Source organism: Ambystoma mexicanum, chromosome 3q (assembly GCF_040938575.1).
Source record: "Ambystoma mexicanum isolate Mex_15411 chromosome 3q, UKY_AmexF1_1, whole genome shotgun sequence".
In the NCBI taxonomy this organism is placed as follows: Eukaryota; Metazoa; Chordata; class Amphibia; order Caudata; family Ambystomatidae; genus Ambystoma; species Ambystoma mexicanum.
Window position 1 is genome coordinate 394878421 of NC_090926.1, and position 22808 is coordinate 394901228.

General features: G+C 45.8%; 1 protein-coding gene across 3 annotated transcripts in view; it reads right to left on the bottom strand.

Moving 5' to 3' along the window:
• Positions 1 to 22808, bottom strand: part of HMGXB3 (HMG-box containing 3) — a 1885602-nt gene that overhangs the window by 1561526 nt on the left and 301268 nt on the right. For all 3 annotated transcript variants that reach the window (XM_069654075.1, XM_069654073.1, XM_069654076.1), the window contains one exon: positions 13276 to 13365. In XM_069654075.1, the coding sequence (XP_069510176.1) occupies positions 13276 to 13365 (90 nt within the window). The remainder of the gene's footprint in view (positions 1 to 13275; positions 13366 to 22808) is intronic.

Genomic DNA, 22808 nt, shown 5'->3' on the forward strand with positions numbered 1-22808 from the left:
CCCTGCTACCCTGAAAGTGAGATGGCTGGAAACTACAATATTCTGCCTACTTTGCCCAGTTCTCTGCCTGCTATGCTATACACTCTGCTTAGTCTTTTAATAATGAATACACAAAGCTTAACCTGATATTTAAAGTAGCAATCAATAGTTTCAACCAGTCTGTACATCTACAGACCTTCTGCAAAACTGTACGCTGTAGTTGGCCTCCAGAGCTCACTTTGCTCTATGGTTATGATTGCATTATGTGTTTGCACCTGCAGTAGAGAGAGCTAGCCAAACTGTTTTAAGAGCCTTTTTTATCAAATCTATTTGTGTCCGTTCATGCAGCTAAGCTTAAGCTTTGTGCAGACACTCATCCAGGGCTTGCAAAGTATTTTCACCCATTCACATAGTCGAGTAGATTTTAAGAAGGACCAGTTCCATTTGTAGGGAATGTTGGAAACTTTTATTTAAACTTTACTTTGTTTGCAGTAAATGTCAAATACATGTTTCACTGTGCATGGCTGGCCTCTTGGTGGCAGCAGTGTGCCAAACTAAACTGGGATTGTGGTGACATGCACCATTTTACAGAAAGAATTTGCAAGGCCTGACATCTCACTAATGTCTTACTTGAGTGGTATACAAAACTCTTTATATCTTGAGTACAAGTATCTTCAGGTGGCATTACAAACATTAGTACAAAATTGCTAATCAAATGGGTTTGTTTGCTAAACAAGATTTTAGACAATTCTTTTAAAAATGAAGGAGGAAGTGGAATAGGGTGGGATTGAAAGTAGTAGAGTAATTTGTGGGTATGGACATTTTAACTGTAGCTATACGACATAGCCAGGTAATGTTCATAAGACTCCATCTAGAGAGGTCTTTTTTGATTTCCCTGATGAACGAGGGGTAGTTAGCACCGCAGAGAATCCAAGATCTTAGTCAAGGTAATTCCCAGATACGTAATCCCGTCTTTAGGCCATTTAAAAGGTGCAACTCTCCTTCACTTCCCGCAGGGCGCGACTTGAAATGGTTAAATTAAGAATTTCTGATTTATACTGATTAATCTGAAGGCCGGCCACCTCACAAAGCTTTTCCAGTTCGCTCTGGGCAGCCCACAGAGAGGAAGGAGGGTCCATGAGGGACAACAGCAGGTCATCCGCAAATGCCATGGTTTTATGTTCACTCCCACCAAAAGGTATACCCCTAATTTCCTCCGCCCCCACTCAAGTGAGTCAGCAGGGGTTCACAAATAGCAGAAAGGACAAGGGGGGGCAACATGTTCATAGAGGGAATCGTCAATTGCCAATCGGGCAGAGGGTGTCACATAGTTGGCTCTCACCATTTTGAGGAAGCCTGTTCCAAAAACCATCCTCTCCACTGTGGTAAGGGTAAGAAGACATTGCCATTTGACCCTGTTGAATGCCTTTTCGGCGTAAAGTGAAAGTAAGGTCACTGGGATATTAGGTTTGCTTGCTTTCCCAATGATATGGGTGACCAAACGAGTACATCAAAAGTCTGTTTCCCACTCACAAAACCCGAATGATCCTCCACTATAAGTAACAGTAGTAAGGCCTCCAACCTGTTTGCCCGTATTTTAGTGTGCATTTTAGCACATATCTCAATTAGCGCTATAGGTCAGTATGACCCACACTTAGCGGGGTCCTTACACGGTTTGGGGATCAGCAGAACTTAAGCATCCTACATAGAAGGGTCAATGCATAATAGAGTTCAGAAGGCATTAAAAAGTTCCAACATGGTGGGTGCATGGATCGTCTTAAATGTTTTTTTAAAACGGGGCCGGAAATCCGTCCGGCCTTGGGGACTGTCCACTTTATTTTAAAACACCATCAGCCATGGCTAGTGGACACAGCCAAAGGACGTTTCCACTGTACATGTTCCCCCAGTATGCTTCTTTTGGACCTAGGTGGACACGGCCTTCGCCCGTGTTCACTCTACATGTCCTTCAGACCCAATAGCCACGGCCTTTGGCCATGCCCACTGTAAATTTTGAAACACTACCGAGCTACTAGCCGTGTCCACTGTACATGTTCACCCAATACGTTTCTTTTGGACCCACTAAGTGGCCACTGCTTAACATGTCTTTCAGGCTCACTGGCCAGGGCCTTTGGCCCTGGCGAGTTAGCACAGCCTTGGTGCTCACTGGCTAGGGCCATATTGCACCCCTTGACATGTTGCCCCAATAGGTTACCCCACACATCACTGTTAATGGCACCAATTTCTTTTAACCATCTCTTTTTATTAAAAAAAAAGTTTTCCTCATAGCTGTGGTTATTTCAGCAATGAAATACAAACAAACACCAATATTTCAAAACATTTGCAGTTATTTTGCATGTAATGCACTTTCAACAATAACTTTGAATATGAAAAAAATCCTTTTTTAGCTCTGAACCCAGAACCTGGATTTCCTATGGTACACTCAAAATGCACCTTAACTATAGTGCAGAGACTGCCAGAGACAGAGACTGCCGGATTATAAATATATATAAAATGAAGTTGTGGTCGAATCACTTAATGTGCTCACTATACAATGGATATGAGGCATTATATGCCATTACTGCGGCATTGGACACTACACTTATCATATGACAGCACCTGCACATGTGAAGATGTGACTCAAGTATGGGGAGCATAAAAAGCAAATAAGGAATTAACATGCAATCAAGCCCATACAAAGGGAGTTAAGCTCTTTACAAAGGCCATATAACATAGCATTATACAGATTTTCTGAATGTACAAAGGTTGAATATGGAATATGATGGCAGCACTGCATATTTTACACCGTATTTTACATATGGTAAGTCTATCAGGCATATTGCCATTACATGGCATTTAAGGAATTGGGGGCTGTGCTTGGCATATGATGGCTGCATCTGGATATGTCATAATGTGCCATACATGCCATGACTATGCATGGCATGCAAGGCTATGCCTGCTTTAAGCTGGCATATAGGAAACATATTGCAGCATTTGGGCAGGTGGGAATGTATTTAGAAGATAATTACTATACTGACTTGTGAGTCTATAGCTATTGTACGATGGCAGTTACTGGCCATATGAAGGCAGTGTGCCAGGCACATATTGATTCCCTTGTTAAAATATGGTTGGTGACTAAAACAGTTTTGCTCCTGTAACTACTTGTCGCTTTATGAATCATAAGCCTGTGATATTCATACATCTGCGGTGTCGCACTGATGTCAAAGTTCATGCAGTATCTCTTTCTGAGATGCAATCACGATTAAAGTTTACACAACAGGATTTAATTACTAGTTGGGTGCGAGACGTCACTTTCGCCATCTGTGGAATTTTGGTAAAATGAAATCTCCCCGTTTATTTTTTATTGTTCGGTGATTACTGTTGCTCTTTGCTTATTTATTTATTTCAATTCTTGAATAACGCGCCACATCGCCCGTAGGCCTCAAGGCACGCAAGAAACAGACAGACAAAGAACAAACAAGTAGCAGAGAATCGAATGACTAAGGGAGTTGGCAGGAAATTAGCGAACAGGCTTAAGTAGCCATAAAAAGGTAGGTTGAGCTTTGACTAGAGTATTTGAATTCACACAAATACTCCAGTCAAAGCTTTCAGGTGAAAAGGATAATTCACAGAAATTGGGATCTAATCAAATCAGACCCCACACACAACCAGCTCTTTCCGGAACCACCTGTGATGGCATACAAATGAGGGAGGAATCTCAGGGACAAACTGATTAAAGCAGAGAGAACAAAACAACAAACTCAAAGTACACTGACCAAACAAAAACACAGGACCTAACTTGTCTTAATTGTCAACATTGCTCGAGCATAATCAAAGGGGACCACATTAGACACCCGAACACCGGGAAAAAGGATAATGCTCAAACACTTTGCCACCTGTAACACCAAGAATGTTATTTGCGCATTGCGCTGCTCTTGTTGGAAGTACTGCGTGAGAAAGACTGCTAGACGAGTGAAAGACCGGTGGACGGAACATGGGTCCTGTATTAGGACCAGGAACATCAAGTCACTGGTGTTTAGACACTTTAGGTATAACAGTCACAACATCTCACAAACTAGAGTAGTCATCTTGGAGGTGATACACCCACTCCCCAGAGGAAAAGATCTACCAAATATTCTAGCACAAAGAGAGCTATTTTGGATCCATAAATTGGATGCAATGACCCTGCTTGGAATCAATGAAGATTATTACCTATGTCCTTTTCTATAATACCTTAGGTTAAGTTACGTCATGAAAGATGAATCTTTACAAAGTGCCCTGTTCCCCTAACACACTCAAAATCTTCAAACCACACAATGGGACCCAATGGGTTATAGATTGTACACCCAAGTTGGGGCAGCATTTCATTTCTAAAACTGGTTTATTTGGGGTTTGCAGCCAGTCAAACATGTTAGTAGAAATGTGGTTTTGATGCAATATTACTGTCACTTTTTACTTATCTAGCATTCCGAGATAAGGTGTAGATCGCTTTGTTCTTTTGGTATATGCAGGTTTAAAATGCTTCCAAGATCTGCACATTAGACAGACCAACTGTCTTTTTGAGGACAAATTGAGATTATCTCTTTGTTCATTGCCCTTAACACCAACAGCAGTTGAGTCTATTAGCTATAAATTCCTAACTTAGCAACGGCACTATGGTAACAACAAACTTTCTCTACCTCTTAGGATGATGACAATAGAATGCCCCATAAATAGATCTTAAAATATGGGTCCCAAGTATGCAGGTATTTCTGACATACCTCTATAAAAACACTTGTGTATACTGACCAACTCTTGTTTTATGAGTGAGCATACAGATAATCAATTGGCTTCCTTCCGTGACTTCATTTGCTCAGACATCTAGCACTTTACTTCATGTCGTTAGCAGGAGCTAGGTAACAGTAATTTAAAATGCACGCACGGTACCGTGGCCGTTTTTTTAACTTTTAAATACTCTTTTTGGATTTTGACATTATGTCGAGTCATGCTGCAATGAGACATTAACTCGCAAGGCGAGTACCAACTTTTTCATTTTTGCAGTATAGTCATTATGATCCATGTTCTGTTGATACATCATCTTCACCCGACGTAATAAGCGGGTAAACAAATGCAGATGACGTCATTTAACGCACGCGGGTTAGGACGTCATACAATCATTACTTTTCAACTTCCTCGAGTTCTTATCTTCCTATTAGTTCGAAAATCTCCCATGCTTGATAAGTGGATTATTTTTCCTACAAATTAGAAAATCATTTTTACCATTGCTGCCTATCGGGGTTTCGATTCAGAATCAAAATCAATGATGTCACTCGCGCATGCGCTTAGTGACGCCACGTCCTAAACCTGCATAAAACACACAGAGTCCACATAATGGCAACCGCAGCCGTGGAGCTACAGCTACCGGGTGGAGCTACTGTGTTCCAGATTCTATGCTGATCCCCATGGACAACTAAGTAAGTTCCCTGTATCTTGAGCGCACTAAATACTTCCACCTAGCACCAAGAGGCTTCCTTCTCTAAATCGCTGTTTTCTTTGCAGATCGTATATGAGAACAACTGTGTTCATTATGGACCCCTCTTATCACAAATCTATTTTCCCATTAGAGTCTGAGCTCTATTTCATTGTCACCTTTCTGACATTGTAAGCCTTGCCCATCTAAATGACACTTTTACTCGGTAAGATCTTAACCCCTTATTACTTTAATATTTTGTCATGTGTCCTACTCTAGACATCCTAACTAACTGTAACCATCTCTCAATAGGGGTGATGCTCTTATTCCACCACGCATGAAAACTGCCTCAGCATTAGGATCAGCACACAAATGAGATTGGGAAGAACCCACCATGGGTAAGAACTTCTATTAATACAGATCTCTATATTACGGAATAGTCCTTGACCAGACAGGTAGTGAATCTTGCCATATTTGTAATATAATTCCTAGAGTTCAATATTCTCCACTGAATACCTACCCAGAGCTACAGATAGGACCTGAGGTCTGAACCATTTGGTACAGAGTCAGAAATTATTCTTCATCGGTTGCCACTTGCTTGGAGACAAGCTTCTGTGCTACAGCTGGTAAGTCAAATGCCTCTCCTAACAAACTATTACATGCTTTAAAAATACTGGGACAACTACCTTCTTAGGCAGCTCTCTTTGTATATATTAAGTTTTCTCTTCTTTAAACCAATGCCTGATTCACCATGAATAGCACTGCCGCTTTGGCTCTTTCCGGGGTTCCATTTAGGAGGCAAAGGTGTCAAAAGACATTTGATAGGGTAGTTAATAATAGGAGGACTAACATAAGAAGGGCTAAGGTTACTTTAGTTTGAATTTACCCCATAAGCTACAGGCAATTGTCAACATAGTAACATAGATCTTATGACTTGCATCAATATTATGACGGATTGACAATATGGAGCCACAAATGTGTAACTAGGGTTGTAAGATTAACATGTTGTTGCGTTTTGAATTTATGTGTTGTTCAAAATGTAACTACACTGAATGCTGGTATAAACAAGTACCCTCAGCAGGGTAACAGTCAGGACAAACTTATTCACATGCAAGAATTGTATACAATATAATATGACTGTACTAAAAGTATTTCTTTAATGGTCTTTTTTGTAGAATGTACTGAAATTATTACTTGCCCCTGATGAAGAGTGTAAAAACTCAAAACGCGTTGGCCTACTTGATATGATATGACAGTTTATTTATAGAGCGCCTATACACAATGTGTTTCAAAGCGCTTCAAGGCAAGGGAGGGAACAAGGGAAAATACAATGACATTCCTACAGGCCATGAACAGTAAGGATGTGAAATTAACTATCGTACTCGGCCTGACAACATTTCAGATAGTGCAAGAGCTAAGACATAGATAAGGAAGGGAGGGGGAGAGTGAGAAGGAAATGGAAACAGACAGGTGACTGCCGTACTAGGCCTGACGACATTTCTGGTAGAGCCGGAGAAAAACAAGAGGTGAGGGAGAGGGGTGCAGAAAGGTAGGGGAGGAACAAAACAAGCGACTATCATACTAGGCCTGACGCCATTTCAGATAGTGCTGGAGGGGGGGTGTGGGGAGGAAAAAACAAGTAAGGGGAGGGGTGAGACAGACGAGGTTGCTATCAAACTAGGTCCAGGGACCATTCTGATACAGCAAGTGTATAGAAGAAAGTAAGGGGAGGAGATAGGAAAAGGGAGAAGGGAAAGGAGGAGAGAACAGAGCGTTAGAAGTCAAAAGAGTGGAGAAGCAAGAGGGGAGAGTGAATACAATTGCAGAAATCAATAGTAACACATTATTTTGAAAGCCAGGATACAAGATTAAGATGGGAACAGCATGATTCAGGGCCACCATGAGTACAAGATGCAAAGGAAGTCCTGCACGACAGTTGAGAAAGGGTGATGCACCATGAATGAAGTCCATAAAAGTCAAATCCAGCATTGGCCACAAGACAGTGATGGTGAAACCAGAATTTATCAGGACAGACTCCTGCAGAAGGAGGCTTGGGGGTATGAGGGGGGGGGGGGGGCAGGGTACAAGAATCAAAACAGGCAACAACTGTGTGCGAGAATGGTGCGGGCACAAGGGAACACCACAGGGGGACCAGAGGGGTGGGGATGGCCTGGGGGGACAGAGGGAGTAACATGTTGGTGCATGCTTACCTGCTGTCTGAGCAGGGGGTCGGGCCCTGGGTCCTCCTGGTCCAAACAGGAATTGCCCTTTTCATCCGACTGCCCTTCGCTTAGCACGCCCGGGCGAGAGACACCCTTGATCTAATAGTTAAGATCAGGAAGGAAGAGGCAGAGCTAAGAAGGTGGGCGGTGCTTAGGCCAGGTGAACTAGATCCACTTGCACCTGCTCCCCATTAGCTTTTATTATTGCCTTTACTGTCAAGTTGAAGGTTTATTGACATACAAATTCCTTAGATCATTATTACATACAAATGTCTGGTTAGTACATGAAATCTTTACTAGCATTACCGGTCACCCTTGAATAAAGGGCAGAAAATAGGCTTTCAAAATACCCTAAGGCTTAGGCCATAGATAGTGTGCAGGGGACGCGGGATCCCTAAAAAGGAACCTTTTTTGTGCCTAAAAAAGGAAACCAGCCATTGCGTGGCTTACACTTTTTACACTGACAGATGTGCAACTGTAGTTCCAATTAACACACTTTAGACTTACTGATCTGTGAACATATACAGATCTTTAAATAATAGCACTGACATTTTATTTTACGAACTGGACTTTGGTTTGCACGAAACAGATTGCTTTAAATTGTAGTCCGTATTTACATGCAGTTCATTATGTCTTTGTGCAGAAATATTTAATTATTGTTTACACAGATTTTTCTTTGGTCCAAATAAAATTTAAGAAACAAGCTGGTGGGGGGGCGTGGCTTGGAGCGCCATCGATGTGGTCGCTCCTCTGGGGCCGCCCCTGGGATGCCCGCCGCCGCCGAATTCCGGCAGTTCTAAGCAGGGTTTCGCGTCGCCAATGCCATCTAAAGCGACCGGAACCGACATGGCATAACCTGGCTAAACATAGCCTTCGACCGAGGAGGCGTTCTACCAGAATTTAGCGGCTGAACTTCTTCCCAGTCTTCGACCGAAGAAACCAAGATGGCCGTCAACCCGGAACCCAGCAGCACACGCCGCACTCGTCGGTAGCGGGGCCCGAGGACGCCGGGGGGCTGGTGAAGGAGGGCGGTACTTAAAACAGAATCATCCGATTCGCACCAAGGCGGCCCGGAACACTCCGGGTTGCTGCCCCGGCAGCTACGGCTTACATACACCCGGTGGGACCAAGAGAGCAGGCCTCCACTCCTCCCCCCGCTACGCAGAACGAGTCGGGACCCCCACGGCCATCTTGCATCAGACCCGACGGAGACCCTCTCCCCATACCAACGTTTCCTGGGGCGCCCCTGCCCACTCACCCAGATCTAGTCCAGAGCGGGGGCCAAGGGGGCGAAGCTCTCCAACTGCGGTCTCCCGCCGTCCTGGGCCTCGCTGCTACTCTCTTAATTAAGACCGCCTGACACAAGCAGCATGTCGAGGCAGGCGAAGGCAAGCAAGGGCACAGATATCTCCGCCATGTTCACGGCTCCAGAGAAACCCAAGAAACAGGATCCTCCTAAACTGACCCCACAGAAGCCACAAGAGGACAGGGGCGCTCTCGCCACCAAAGGAGACCTGATAGCCTTCATGGCGGACATCAAATCTGAGTTCCGCGCCTGCCTCTCGGAACTCACCGCTAAAGTTGACCAAACGGATCAGAGGGTCACAGAACTCGAACAGAGGTTCGGAGAGATCGAGGACCATTCCCAGGATCACGCTACCACACTGGGGGAAATGCAAAAATCCATTGATTCCCTGCATCACAAATGCGAGATCCTGGAATTCAAACATGAAGACCTCGAAAACAGGGCTCGTCGCAATAACCTCCGCATTCGGGGCATCCCGTCCTCTATCCGCGACAACAAGCTAGCGGACTACGTGGGAAGCTTCTTTGAGGCTTTACTCCCGGATCTGGACAAATCACAGCTCCTACTGGACCGGACCCACAGACTCCGCTCGCGCCGTGGGACAGTTTCGGACCCCCCTCCAGATGTGATTACCAGGGTCCACTTCTTTACGACAAAAGAGGCAATATCAGCAATCAGTCGCCAAGGAGAAGAGATCACTTTTCAGAGCACTCCACTTCAAATCTACCAGGACTTCTCACCACTCACTCTCCAGAAAAGAAGAGCACTTCGGCCTCTGACATTGTTCCTCCAGGAGCAACAGATCCGTTACAGATGGCTGTTTCCGACAGCTCTCCAGTTCACATATAATGGCACCCTATGCCGAATCAGCCACTTGGAAGACGCGGAGAAAATCTTGCACCCAACCTCACCCAGAGATCCTTCCACGCCAATCCTAGAGGGGACCGAAGACTCTGGACCGCCTCCCTCTCCAAAACCCAAACGCACGCCTTGGTCGTCGACCCAGCGGAATAACAGAAAGAGATGAACGTGGACGCTTCCATGGTCCCAGGCCCCGCCAGCAAGTAAGCCAGGACACAGATACCCCTGCTTGAAGCAGGACCCGCCACCTAAATTGCAACTTTAAACACGGTGGCGGCGGGCCACACCCATGGTTCATACCCACCCCAAGGATACTTTCCATCTCTTGTTCCTTGGGAACCCACAGTACTCGAAACATGATGGGACAGTTGGCCCTGTTGGCCTTAGGTATGACCGTACTGACAATGTCGGTCTATCTCCCTGTTAAAGTTGCGGTCCCCCGTTGGGACTCCGCGTTAAAACCTCAAGTGCAGAATGATACCAAGAGTTCCCCTAACAGACATGGCAGTTGAACCTCCACCCCAGGACCCCCCCTAACCCAAGGAACGGAGAATGAGCCTTCAGAGGACCTTCAGTCGCTTCGGATCCTCTCCCTGAATGTTAATGGCCTGAACTCCCCCAACAAGAGAAGGGCAATTCTACTAAAACTTCGCCACGAAGAGGCAGCGATAGCTATGCTTCAAGAGACCCACCTGCTGCCGGCAGATGTATCTCGCCTTCAATCCCGGCTATTCCCGCTCCAATTCTTCGCTTCTGGCACAGGTAAAAAAGGAGGTACAGCGATTCTCTTCAGGAAAGACTTGAACCCACAGATTCTGGAAACAAAAATATGCCCAGAAGGCCGATTTACAGCGATTAAATGCCTCCTGATGGGAGACCTGTATACCCTTATCTCAGTATACGCTCCCAACACTGGACAGTCACACTTCTACGACGCCCTGGGCACATCTCTCGCAAGCTTTGTGGAGGGCCAAACAATCGTCGGTGGGGACTTCAACGGGGTTCCCGACCCCACCAAAGACCGTTCACAACCCCCGCCTCCAGGCGACTTCGCCCAAGCACTCAGCCTCCTTCGATTCTTCAGGACTCTGGAGATAATAGACGGGTCTTTCACCCTGACGAAAAAGGTTTCTCCTTTTACTCTTTTGTCCATCGCACCTTCTCAAGGATCGATTTGTTCCTGATCTCCCCGCATACGTTCCCCTCAGTCAAAAAGGTCACCATCGGCACAAGAGCGATCTCCGACCATGCCCCAGTGCTTCTGGAACTCTGGGTTCATAACCCTAACCCCAACATCCCGCGTAAATGGATGCTGTACGACCCGATCCTCAACGACATGGCCACCAGAGACAAGATCGCAACAGGAATAAGTAACTTCTTTAAGGAAAACCCAGCCTCACACCTCATTAGCGAACAACTGGGATGCCATGAAGGCCCGATAACATGGGAAAGGAGAGCCATCCCCTATTTGGGGGTCTACATCCCAGCTGACCCAAGGGAGACATACAAAGCCAACTTTCCTCGACTCTTCAAGGAACTGGAAGGCAACTTGAAGCGATGGGAGACCCAAGAGATCTCTCTGCTTGGGCGCATCACTGCATGCAAGATGAACCTCCTTCCGAGATTCCTATACACATGCGCCTCATTAACGGTGGCAATCCCCACGCCAACTCTCCGAGGGATCCAGAGGAAAATGCTGAACTTTATCTGGAGAGGTAAGAAAGCGAGAATCCCTCTCAAAACTATGTTGGGGAGTCCCAAATTGGGAGGGCTGGGGGTCCCAGACCTACAGGCCTACAGAGTGGCAGCCCAACTGGCCCAGGTCCAGGCCTGGCAAAATACGACAAACCGCCCCAGATGGGTGGAGCTGGAACAATAACGGGCACCCCTACCCCTGCGATTTCTACCACACATCCCACCCTCCCTCAGGACCCATTGGGGAGAGCTCCTGCTATCAACTAAACACACCCTTAGCACTTGGGACTGGGCGCTAAAACGAAAGGGAGTGCCAAGAGGACTGAGCCCACTTTCCCCGGTCTTTCATAACCCAATGTTCACACCGGGTACGAATCCTCGCAATTTTCGTAATTGGATCAAAGGTGGGCTGGAGACCATAGGCCAGCTGTATATGGGGGAGAGACCTCTCACATTCGCCCAATGCAAGGAGAAGTTCCAACTCCAGGAACGGGATAGATTCACATATATCCAACTACGCCATTGGTGCTCGCATCCCCAAACCTTGCAAGCAGCAACGCGCCCTCCCACTGCCCTAGAACTCACCCTAGGAGACCTTCCAACCCGCGGCAGTGTATCCACCCTGTACAGGCGCTTTCTAAGCGACTTCCTGACCACAAGAACCCGATGCATGGCCCAATGGGAAGCGGACCTGGGTCACCCGATAGAGGATCAAACCTGGGTTGACATATGGACCAGAACACATACCTCGTCCACCTGCATCACCAATAGGGAATGTGCGTATAAGATCACGCTGCGGTGGTACTATTCGCCCCTCAGACTTCACCATATGAACCCCCAGGTGGACCACTCTTGCTGGAGAGGATGCGGCCACCCAGGCTCTTTCTTCCACATGTGGTGGGACTGCCCGAAGATCCAACCATTCTGGAAAGCTTGCCTAGAGTCCATCTCACAAATTACCGGAACAATGATTCCCTTGAAACCAGAACCGATCTTGCTGGGAGCTCCAATCCCCGGGATCTACCCGCGCTCCGGACCCAGAGCGAAACTACTAACTCACTGCCTACTAGCAGGGAAAACGGTGGTGGCCCGAACCTGGAAAACCCCAGAAGGCCCCCACATTGCCCAATGGTGGACCAAACTATGGGACATTCTGATAGCGGAGAAGGTGACGGCAGCACAAGTGGGAACTCTACATCGCTTCCAGAACATCTGGGCTCCAGTGTTGGAATTCGACCAGAGCTTCCCCGCCCTGACCTACAAACCCACCAGGGCCCACTGGATCTTAAAAAACCAGGAGAGCCCGGAGGAAGACACAGTCGCTGAGGCTCAATCCGGACTGCCCGGGATGGAGGAGCCCGCTCACAGAGCCTATGGGACGGATGGACCAGGGGGAGGGTGGAGGGAGAGGACGCAGGGGGGATAAAGGACTGGGGGTCAACTTGCCGATATAACCACTGCATATAATGTCTGTACCTATCATTCTGGCTTGATTTAAAAATAAACAAAGTTAAAAAAAAGAAACAAGCTGGTGAACATGAGACTGATATAAAATGACACATCTATGGCAAACCAAGCATCTATGGGAGGACCTTCAGCCAAACTGTGGATGCATTGATCTTGTGATTAGTTAATACAACACAGATATACAAGTGTAGACATTGTTAAGGGGTTAGAGTTGGTATGAAGCTGCTGTAATTCGGAGCAAAGGAAAAGGGATACACAGATCATTATGGCAGAACTTTACTGAAACAATAGGTTACTACCAGCCTGATGGAGGATGTCTCCATGGAGGTGCGAACAGGTACTGGGAGCACAATGAACTGATTGGATGCAGACGAGCCATCACTGGTGTTCTGAAAATCAAAATAGATTAACACATTACACAAAGTGCAGAAGGGAGAAGAGCGTTAAATAAAGGGTGTACAGCTAAGCTGGATGGGAGTAAAAAGGTAAAGAAACAAACTCCCACAAAGAGACCCTGAGCATTGAGCAATACGGATACAAAAGAGAACAAGGAATCAGTAGGACAAACCAAAGTGAAAACAACTGAGAACGAGCAAGGTGAAAATGAGAGAGTGACAGGAGTGTGGGAGAAAAGTGTGGGTGGGTAGTAGATGAAGTGAAAATGACAGAGAGCAGCTTGGATGATAGATGGCAGCTTGTTTCATAGAGTAGGGAATGGGTGGCAGGAAAGGACAGTGGTTGAGGTATGAAATGCACAGACAATGAGACTGAGGTGGCAAAGAAAGTACGATATGGGGGAAGGTAACTGGATACAGAGAACAGTGGTGGTGGTAGAGGGAGAAAGAAAAGAAAAGGAGAGTCAGGACCTAAGACGGGGAGCAAGTTGGAAGTCCGAGAGGGACAGTAAACCGATGGATAGTGAGAGAAGGGAGCAAGATGGAGCTGGTTAAGGGACACAAAGACGGGAGAAAAGTTAAGAGGGGTACAGAGAAGGTAACACAAGCAAGACACAAAATGGGAGAACATACTATAGAGTGTTGAGGGAGAGGGAGCAAGAGAGGTAGGTGAGAGGGACACAAAGGAAAACATGGGAGAGGGAGCAAGTTGAAGGTGGGGGGCTAGGGACAGAAGCAGGATAGTGAGAACAAGAAGTTAGAGTAACAAGGGGAATAGAAATAAAATGAGAGAGGCACAAAGGTGATGCTGGGAAACAAGCAGAGATGAAGGAAGGAAAGGGACAGATAAGCAAGGGAGCATGAGAAGATGAGTGTGTGACAGAAAGCAGCAACATGGAGTTTGCACTAGACACAGATGGAAAGATGTATAACATAATATAGGAGTCAATCAAGCACAGCAACTCCATTCCTTCCTGCTACTGCTAACATATGTGTTTACCTCTACTCTTAATATGAACCACTATATAATTTCATTTGTTCAAATGTCAACTGCTCACAAAGTCTTACAATATACCTCAAAACTAAACTGTAGAAGTCCCTGCTATCCTAAAAACCACACACAGCTTTGCCAATGCCCATAAATTTTAGAAAGAAAACAGCGGTTGTTTTGTACAAAGTGCAAATTGAAGACAGGGGACCAATGTTAGCACATATGTGCTGTTGTGTCCCTGAATGCAATTTTCAACTTTTACAAAACAGCGCAAAACCAAAAGGATGAAAATAGCAGATATTTACATTTTACTCTGTTTTGTAAAAAATGTAAATGCTGCCTTGCAAGTTACTTTTTGCCGACTTTGTTTTGTGAGGGGTCAGAAATGATACACTGACATAAGGCTGTTGTATTCTCAGTTAAAGACTTGTTTATTAAATAAAAATGGGTTGGGAAAATGCCTCTCTAGCTCTATTATAAAGAGGAACTTCCCTACCTAGAAGCTAAAGCTAAGGATCTATCTGCGTCAGGATGTCTTTGTGTCAAAACAACCAATCGGGACAGACATACTTAAACAAAAAAAAATAACAAAAGTTGAAAGCTAATGTCTTTAACTTGATGTTAGAGAAAGTGTTCAAAACCAAAAATATAAGAATGACTCCAATGAAAAAGACCCTTGGATCTAAAGAGGGGCTGGGGTGGGGATTCCCTTCCCCTGGATTCTTAAACAGAATGGCAACAAAATGTCTCTTTAGCCAACAGTTCCTTTCCATCTTCATTGTACTCACAAAGTTCTTGTTCAAGCAGAACGTTCTGTAACAGTCTTTTTATAGAAGATCTTGTAACTTTGAAGCTTACCTGGTATACGCCCCTACCAGGAATCTTTATACAATTTTCAGCTGCCTGGTGTACCTCCTCAGGACTCCTTTACTGCTTCCCCTTGGCACAACACCCTACAGGAGGGAAAGTTGGTGGAGCTCCTTATTCCGCCTCTGGTTTCCAGCCACCACTACATGGTCCAGCTTCGCTAGCTAAAGGACTACCCACAATAAAGGCAGTGGGACCCTCCATGCCTCATCTATTCCAGGGGACCTGCCCAAAGACGGGTGCTGCCAGTGGCACACAGCCATCAACCGCTTGTTGGGGTGGTGCCATCAACAGTGACCTGTCACTGTCAACAGTTTTCTGTGCTACTGGCACCACCTGGACAGGATGGACAAGAACACAGATTTGGGCATGGGATGCCCGATGTCACTGGCATGCTGTACCCCAGCCTTGTACGTGCTACGACCCTTCACCTCCTCACCACTGCTAGCGTGGTCTCTGGTGGCTGAATGGTTTCTAGCTGCCTCTGTGAAGACACCAGACTTGTGTGCCTAGTACACCTTCCTGTACCACCTGTGCACATAGTTCCTCATGACCATAGTCCCTAGGGCACAGACCTTGCCCTTTCCATTATTCTCCCCGATTAAAGACCTCAGGCTCCTCCCCCTTGATGGTCCTCCCTGGTGGCAGGGCAACATATTTGCAAAACCAGGAACCTGTGTGCTTGAATAGGAGGGGGGTTGAAGCTGCCCTCCACACCCCTCCTCTATGGTTACTGCTCCTCTATGGCAGAAGCATGAAGAGTCTCTTTGCCCGCCAACATCACCTCCTCTTCCTGCTCCTCCCTGAGGTACATCCACAATCTGCTGCACTACCTCCACAGGCTGGTCCCCCGCTGAGCAGCCTCTTGATTGATCTTCCTTCGTCCTCATCAACACCCAGATAGATGAGGTCCCCAACTCCTTCAGGGGTACAAGGTCAGAGTGCCCCTTCCTCCCACTGAGAGCCATGACCTCCTGCTGCTCCAGGGCCTGCATTGGCAGGGTCCACGTGAGGCCCTGTCTCCATGGGGATGTCCACGTGACCCTGTCTCCCCTACCTCGATGCTACGTGTCACCACAGGGGTCTCGTCCGGTGGCACTCACTCCTCTCCCACTCATGCGGGTTCCCCCAATGCATCAGCCTCCGCCCCGACGTGGAGGTTCAGTGATGCTGTGGGCCCGTAAAATTGCACCTACAAAGAGCACAAGACCACTCCCCCCCACCTCACTCATCATGGTGGAATCCTCCTCCTTCAAGGAGAAAAGCAATCTCCACCTCACCTCAGCCTTCGTCTCCTTCCCCTCCCAGTGTTGCACGTGCAGCATGACCAGTTCCACAAATGGCATCACTGAGAACTATGTGCACACATCAGAAAAAACTTAAAAGTAACCCAAAGAACCAGAGAGAACAAGAGCACAACCCCAAGTGAACAAACACTAAACCAAACTACTCCACTATCATACAAATGCAAGGCACTAGGCCAGGCATAGCAAGTCACTTGCCCCTAAATGCTCGCTCCACATACAGACAGAAAACCATTTTGTACTCATCAAGAACCAATTATCACTAGCCCAAAGCCAGTCATAAGTGCAAATTTTAAGGCAACGAATATAAAAACTACTAAAATAGGTTCCATGTGTTAATATCCCCGCAACAATTTTGCCATACAAAAATATCGCCATATTTTTCCGGCGATATTAAGGCATGGAACATGCAGGGGATACCCCCACAACCCCTGCTCCCAAAAACCCAAGAAATATTGCCTATGGCCGTTCCAGATGATCATATAAACAGCAATATTTTTGGTGGGGATAATATGTAGTGATACCCTAAAATACTATTAAAAAAGGTACACAAAAAGCACACAGGGGCGAAGTGCAAACCATTTCAGGGGAAATATGAATAGGTGTAAAATTGGCTTTTATAAAAGGGGAAAGGCGCAAGAGGAAAATGCACACTGAACAAAAGCTGCACAACAACTAGCTACAAAACATACCAAACACACAAAAGATCAACAACCAGCAGCACTCCTAAAAAAAAAAAAACAGATCCAAAACTCCATAATCTCTCCAAGCGCACCCTTCAGTTGCGAGTTCACCCTGCGAAACCCTTTCCATCACAGTCTAGCAAAACAGCAAAAGGAAAGGAAAGAGAGCTGGGCCTCAAATAGAGGGACAAACCTCATTTTGGGAGTTTTATGAGCTTTGACTTGTTTGACAGATCACCTGAGAGGGCTCAAACTGCCTAGACCAGGGGTGCACTACTGATTTTGACAGAGGGCCGAAAGTACCTTACATGATGGCTATAGTGGTCTGAAAAATAAATGTGGGGGGGCGGTTTGGCGCGGCGGGTGTGGCAGGAGGCTTTTTCAACCCCCAATTTGTATTAAAGACATGGAAAAATAATACGTTTTTGAGGTGTAACAGTGTTTATTTGTATTTCAAACTTACATTTTGTACTATACATTTTCCATTGTTATCATTTATATCTATTAAGTTATTGCATATCGTCTCTTTAATTAAAATATATATATTTTATTGACCCTTGATTGGACATTCTGTTATTTTGGACTGCTATATTTTGCTGTTTGGGTTGCCGAAGAGGAGAATGGCCTTCGTTGAGTCAGGTTTCCACAAAAAGCAAAGTATGTATATCTCCTAATTGTGGCCATTTTAGCTTTATTATTGGGTTCACACTTGGAGTGTGACACTATGCCCCATGGTCCCCACCCCCCAACCAAAAACTATGCCCCACAGCCCCCAACCAAACACTTTGCCCCATGGCCCCCAACAAAACACTATGCCCCAGGGCCCCCAACCAAACACTATGCCTCATGGCTTCCACCCTCAACCAAATACTATGCCCCATGGCCCCCAACCAAACACTATGCCCCATGGCCCCCACTCTCCAATCAAACACTATGCCCCAAGGCCCCCGCCTCTCAACCAAACACTATGCCCCATGGCCCCCATACCTCAACCAAACACTATGTCCCATGGCCCTCACCCCTCAACCAAACACTATGCCCCATGGCCCCCACCCCTCAAACAAACGCTATGCCCCATGGCCCCCACCCCCAACCAAACACTATGCCCCATGGCCCTCAACCAAACACTATGCCCCATGGCTCCCACCCCAAACACTATGTCACATGGCCCCCACCCCCAAACAAACACTATGCCCCGTGCTAACAAGCATGCACCATAAAGACCCGAACCCCCCCACCATACAGACTACCAAGCATGCACCATACATACATACCCATACTGACCCCAACCCCCAACGCAGCATAGAGATTAACAAGCATACATACAGACCCGAAAACCCCATCCCCCAACTCAGCATACAATTAATAAGCATACACAAATCACCCATACAGACCCGAGACCCCCACCCCTCAACTCAGCATACAAACAAGCATACACCATGCACCCATACAGACCCAAAACAATACAAATACAGACAACCAAGTACGCCCATACATATATACACATACAGACCCAAACCCACCCACCCCACCCCAGCATACAGACTAACAAGCATACACCATGCATACATAGAGGCAAACCCCCATCCACATCTCAGCATACAGTGCCAATACATACAAAAACAAACAGACAGACAGACAGACCGAACCAGCACCCCCCCACCCCGCATATCAACATACACAAACTAACATAGATGCAGGCAAACCTGACATATCCCCCCCCAGCCCCGCATCTCAACACATACACACAGGTAGGACAGATATTCCCCCCCCCCCACGCCGCTCCTCCCAAATAGGTACTTACTAGGGACGTGCTGCAACGCTGGTGAGGTCTCTGTTACTACGGCTGGCGTGGCAAGGCTGAAATGCACTCCATTGGTGCAGCACACACGCACTAAGTGACTCATAGGAGCTATGTGGTGCATGTGCACTGAGCCAATGAGGGCCAGTGTTTTGAAAAGACTTTTTCTAATGGAAGGTGGCCGATGCTGCTTGCGGGCCACCCTCTGTACATTGTATCACATTGGAAAGTCTTTTTTCCTGCCGGGACGGACAAAACAGCGTGGCGGGCCGCAACTGGCCCGCAAGTCGTGGCCTAGACGGAACCAATGAATAAACCTATTTGTCACAAGATATGTGGCTACTGACTGGACATTCGTCGAGAACCGGAAACCCGCCATCAGTTCATCTGGGGTTCGTCAGTGGCCAAAAAGTCTCATTGAAATGGATTGTGTCCTCCCACGTATTTCTCATCCTTGATATTAAAGTCTGCTTGCTTCGGCAAAAATTGTTTTCTTAGGGTCGAGCGTCGTCTAATCTTGATCCTTGATGGCCTCCGTAAGGTCCCTTGTGAAATTGATGCTCGTATATTAAGCACCCGCACTGACCGTTACTTCAATTCTGTGTTTTCTGCATTGTTGTGTGCTTCTGACATCTGTTGCAGAGCTTTGTACCACCATTTTATCAGCCAATCCGGACATATGATGATTTTGGTCACTGTCAACAGCGTCATTTTCATGATAGTTTGAAGGATCAGTGGAATTGGTGGAAAGGCATAAAGAAATGTATCCGAGCAGGGCATCAAATGGCATTGCGCAGAGATCTGTGTTTGTAAAATCTGGGTGCAAAGGCTGTGCATTTTACATTTGCTGCCATAACAAACATTTCTATAATTTGAGTGTCCACGCTCTCTTTGAAGAAATTGTTTAACACTTTGTTGCTGAGCACCCATTAAAGATCATCTGCCAGTATTTGACTTAGAAAGTGTGCTTTTTCTTTGCCTTTGCTTTAAGGTGTACTGCTCTTATGTTAATTACCCTCAGGATAGACAATTGAACAACTGAACAATTGAACAACTGCTGAGCCTCCTTCAAGAGAACCCTCATCACTTGTTCCTTCCTGCTTTTTGGTATAGTACATAGTGGTCATGTGGTCTGTTACTTTAGTATGAACCTGTTCTGGGTTAGTGAGAGGAAAGACTTAACAGCCAGATGGTCTACTCAAAGTATCCAGTAAGTCAATGTGATACAATGTACAATGATTCTGTCACTGACCATGACCCCCGGGAGGCACATTTTCGTTCCCATAACTTTCTATGTGGGTGGGGGAAGCAAAAAAGGGACTTCCATCATCAGATATTAAACTTTTGTTTACCAGGAGAGAGACTGTAGTACTTTATGCCTTCTGATTATCAGGTCTTCCTGGTGGTCCGTCTTCTGTTGCAATTTATCTTGTAGCCATTTTTTAGGAGAATGCATCCATAGCCTTGCACATGTGGGTCATTCATCCATGACATATACAGCCTTATCACCTCAACAAACATATTTCTTAGGGACTTGAACCTGCCAACGACCCAAGCCACTTAAAGTACCATGGACGCTAAGTTCCACCTCATGAATACCATTGACATTAAGAAACGTACTAAATCTCACATACATTTCGGTAAATCGCCATTCAATGCCTTCTAACGTTCTCTCCTTCTTTAACCCCTTAAGGGGTATCTCGTCCTTGGCACTAAAGGGGTTAATACAATTTCTTAAACCTATGCTGCATGACTTGACAGAGCAAGTTCCATCCCTATCCTCCTTACACATACACTCCTATACAACAATGGGCAGCAAATGCCTTTGATTCACTTCTTTCAGGATGTTTCCTTGTAAGTAATAGAACACAAACTATCAACTCAAACCAAACCCCACCACCCACAATGTCAATGCTCTCTTTTGCCCTCTCAAACAAACCATAATAGAACTCGTTGTCACACACGCCCCCTTGAAACTACGTTTAATCTATGTTCAACCCTCTGTCCCGTGGTACACAGAACAAATAACCTTAAAAAAGAACACTATATGCTTAATCAAAAAACGCTGGCAGGAAACGCAGAGAGGTTAAGACCTCCTCACTCTAAAGATCTCCGGCAGTATATGGCAGTCTCTCATCATCAAAGTCAAAATCGCATAGTACTCATCAACTACCTCAGCAGCTGACAACAGGAATAACGTTTCCTTCAGGGCAGTCAAACACTGCTCAAACCCGCTGCTAGACCTGGTAATTCCAGAATCTGCAGAAAACCTTAACGCTATCAACAACATTTTCTTCAACAAGATACATGAAATATGACAACAGATCAATACTGCAAAATTGGTCTCCCTGTGCTTTTGATCCCACAGCTTTAAGGAAAGGCTTGGTATCATCAATGAAGACCAACACAAATGAGAGAGTTCAAGGGTGTTTATTGAGTTTTAAAGGGTTGGTTAAAGGCCTGTCTAAACCTAAATCTAAGGATGGGAGCAGGCTACAACCATCAAATAATTACACAGTCCTATTCCAGTCTGTCAAAATAAAAGAGCCTATGCTAATAAATCTATTGCCAATCCTTATTTATTTATTTATTATATTTGTTGTATGCCCAGACCCGGAGGTATCACGGCGTAGTTACAGACAGTGGGTAAGTACGTCTTTATAATATATCATTATCATAGAACATAAGAATACAGTACAACAGTGGTGTTGTTATTTACAGTGTATATACAGATGGATGGTGAATGTCTATCCAGGATGGGTATGGGGTGGGGGGGTCAAAGCTGAGGTTAGTATTGGTTGAATAACCAGGTTTTCAGTGCTTTTTTGTATAGTGGAAAGGATGTTTCAGTCTTGATATTGGTGGGTAATGAGTTCCAGTGTCTAGGCGCAATGACTTTGGAGCTGCTACCCTCCCCCCACTTTCTCTCATTCATATCATGAGATTTCGAGGTGAAAGTTGTTATTGGATCAGAGTAGTCTTGTCTGGGATTTCTTCGAGACTGTGTTGATGAGGTATTTGGAAGCCTTATTGGCAATACATTTATGCGTGATGCTTAGGGTTTTGAATAGTATCCTGGCCTGGATAGGGAGCCAGTGAATGTGTCTCCCGGTGCTGGATATATGTTCAGATTTTTTTATTCCTAGGGAAGCTCGGAGAGCTTTGTTCTGCATAAGCAAGTTTGGCTATGTTATTTTTGGAGGTGCCAAGGAAGAGGATGTTACAATAGTCGAGCGTGGAAAGAATAAGGAACAAGTTACTTACCTGTAACTGTTGTTCTCCAGCATGAGTCTGGCATGGATTCACATGCTCATGAATATTCCCCGTCGTCAGGCTGGGAATCCTCGGTAAAGAAAAAAATCAGTATCAGTTTTGTTTCTGATCTGTCTTTCTTAGTAGTAACCAATCACTGTTCTCTGGGTCATACTGCCCCCAGCCAATGACTGCCCTCTTCCTAAGCCCCTCCCCTGGCAGCCATCCTTTAGATTTGATAGCACGTAAAGTGGCAGTAGGACCAAGTGAAGAGACACAGAGGGGAAGGAGGGAGGGTTCGCATGTGAATCCATGCCAGACCCATGCTGGAGAACAACAGTTACATGTAAATGACTTGTTCCTTCTCCAGCATGGGGTCTGGCATGGATTCACATGCTCATGAATATAAGAACACATAGCAGTACACACATGCGCAACCACGGAGGTGGCAAGTCTCAACATTAAGCATTACATAAACTCAACATTAAGCATCCCTTACCTCATCACCAGGCCCACCTTCAAGCGAACAGGATGCGCAG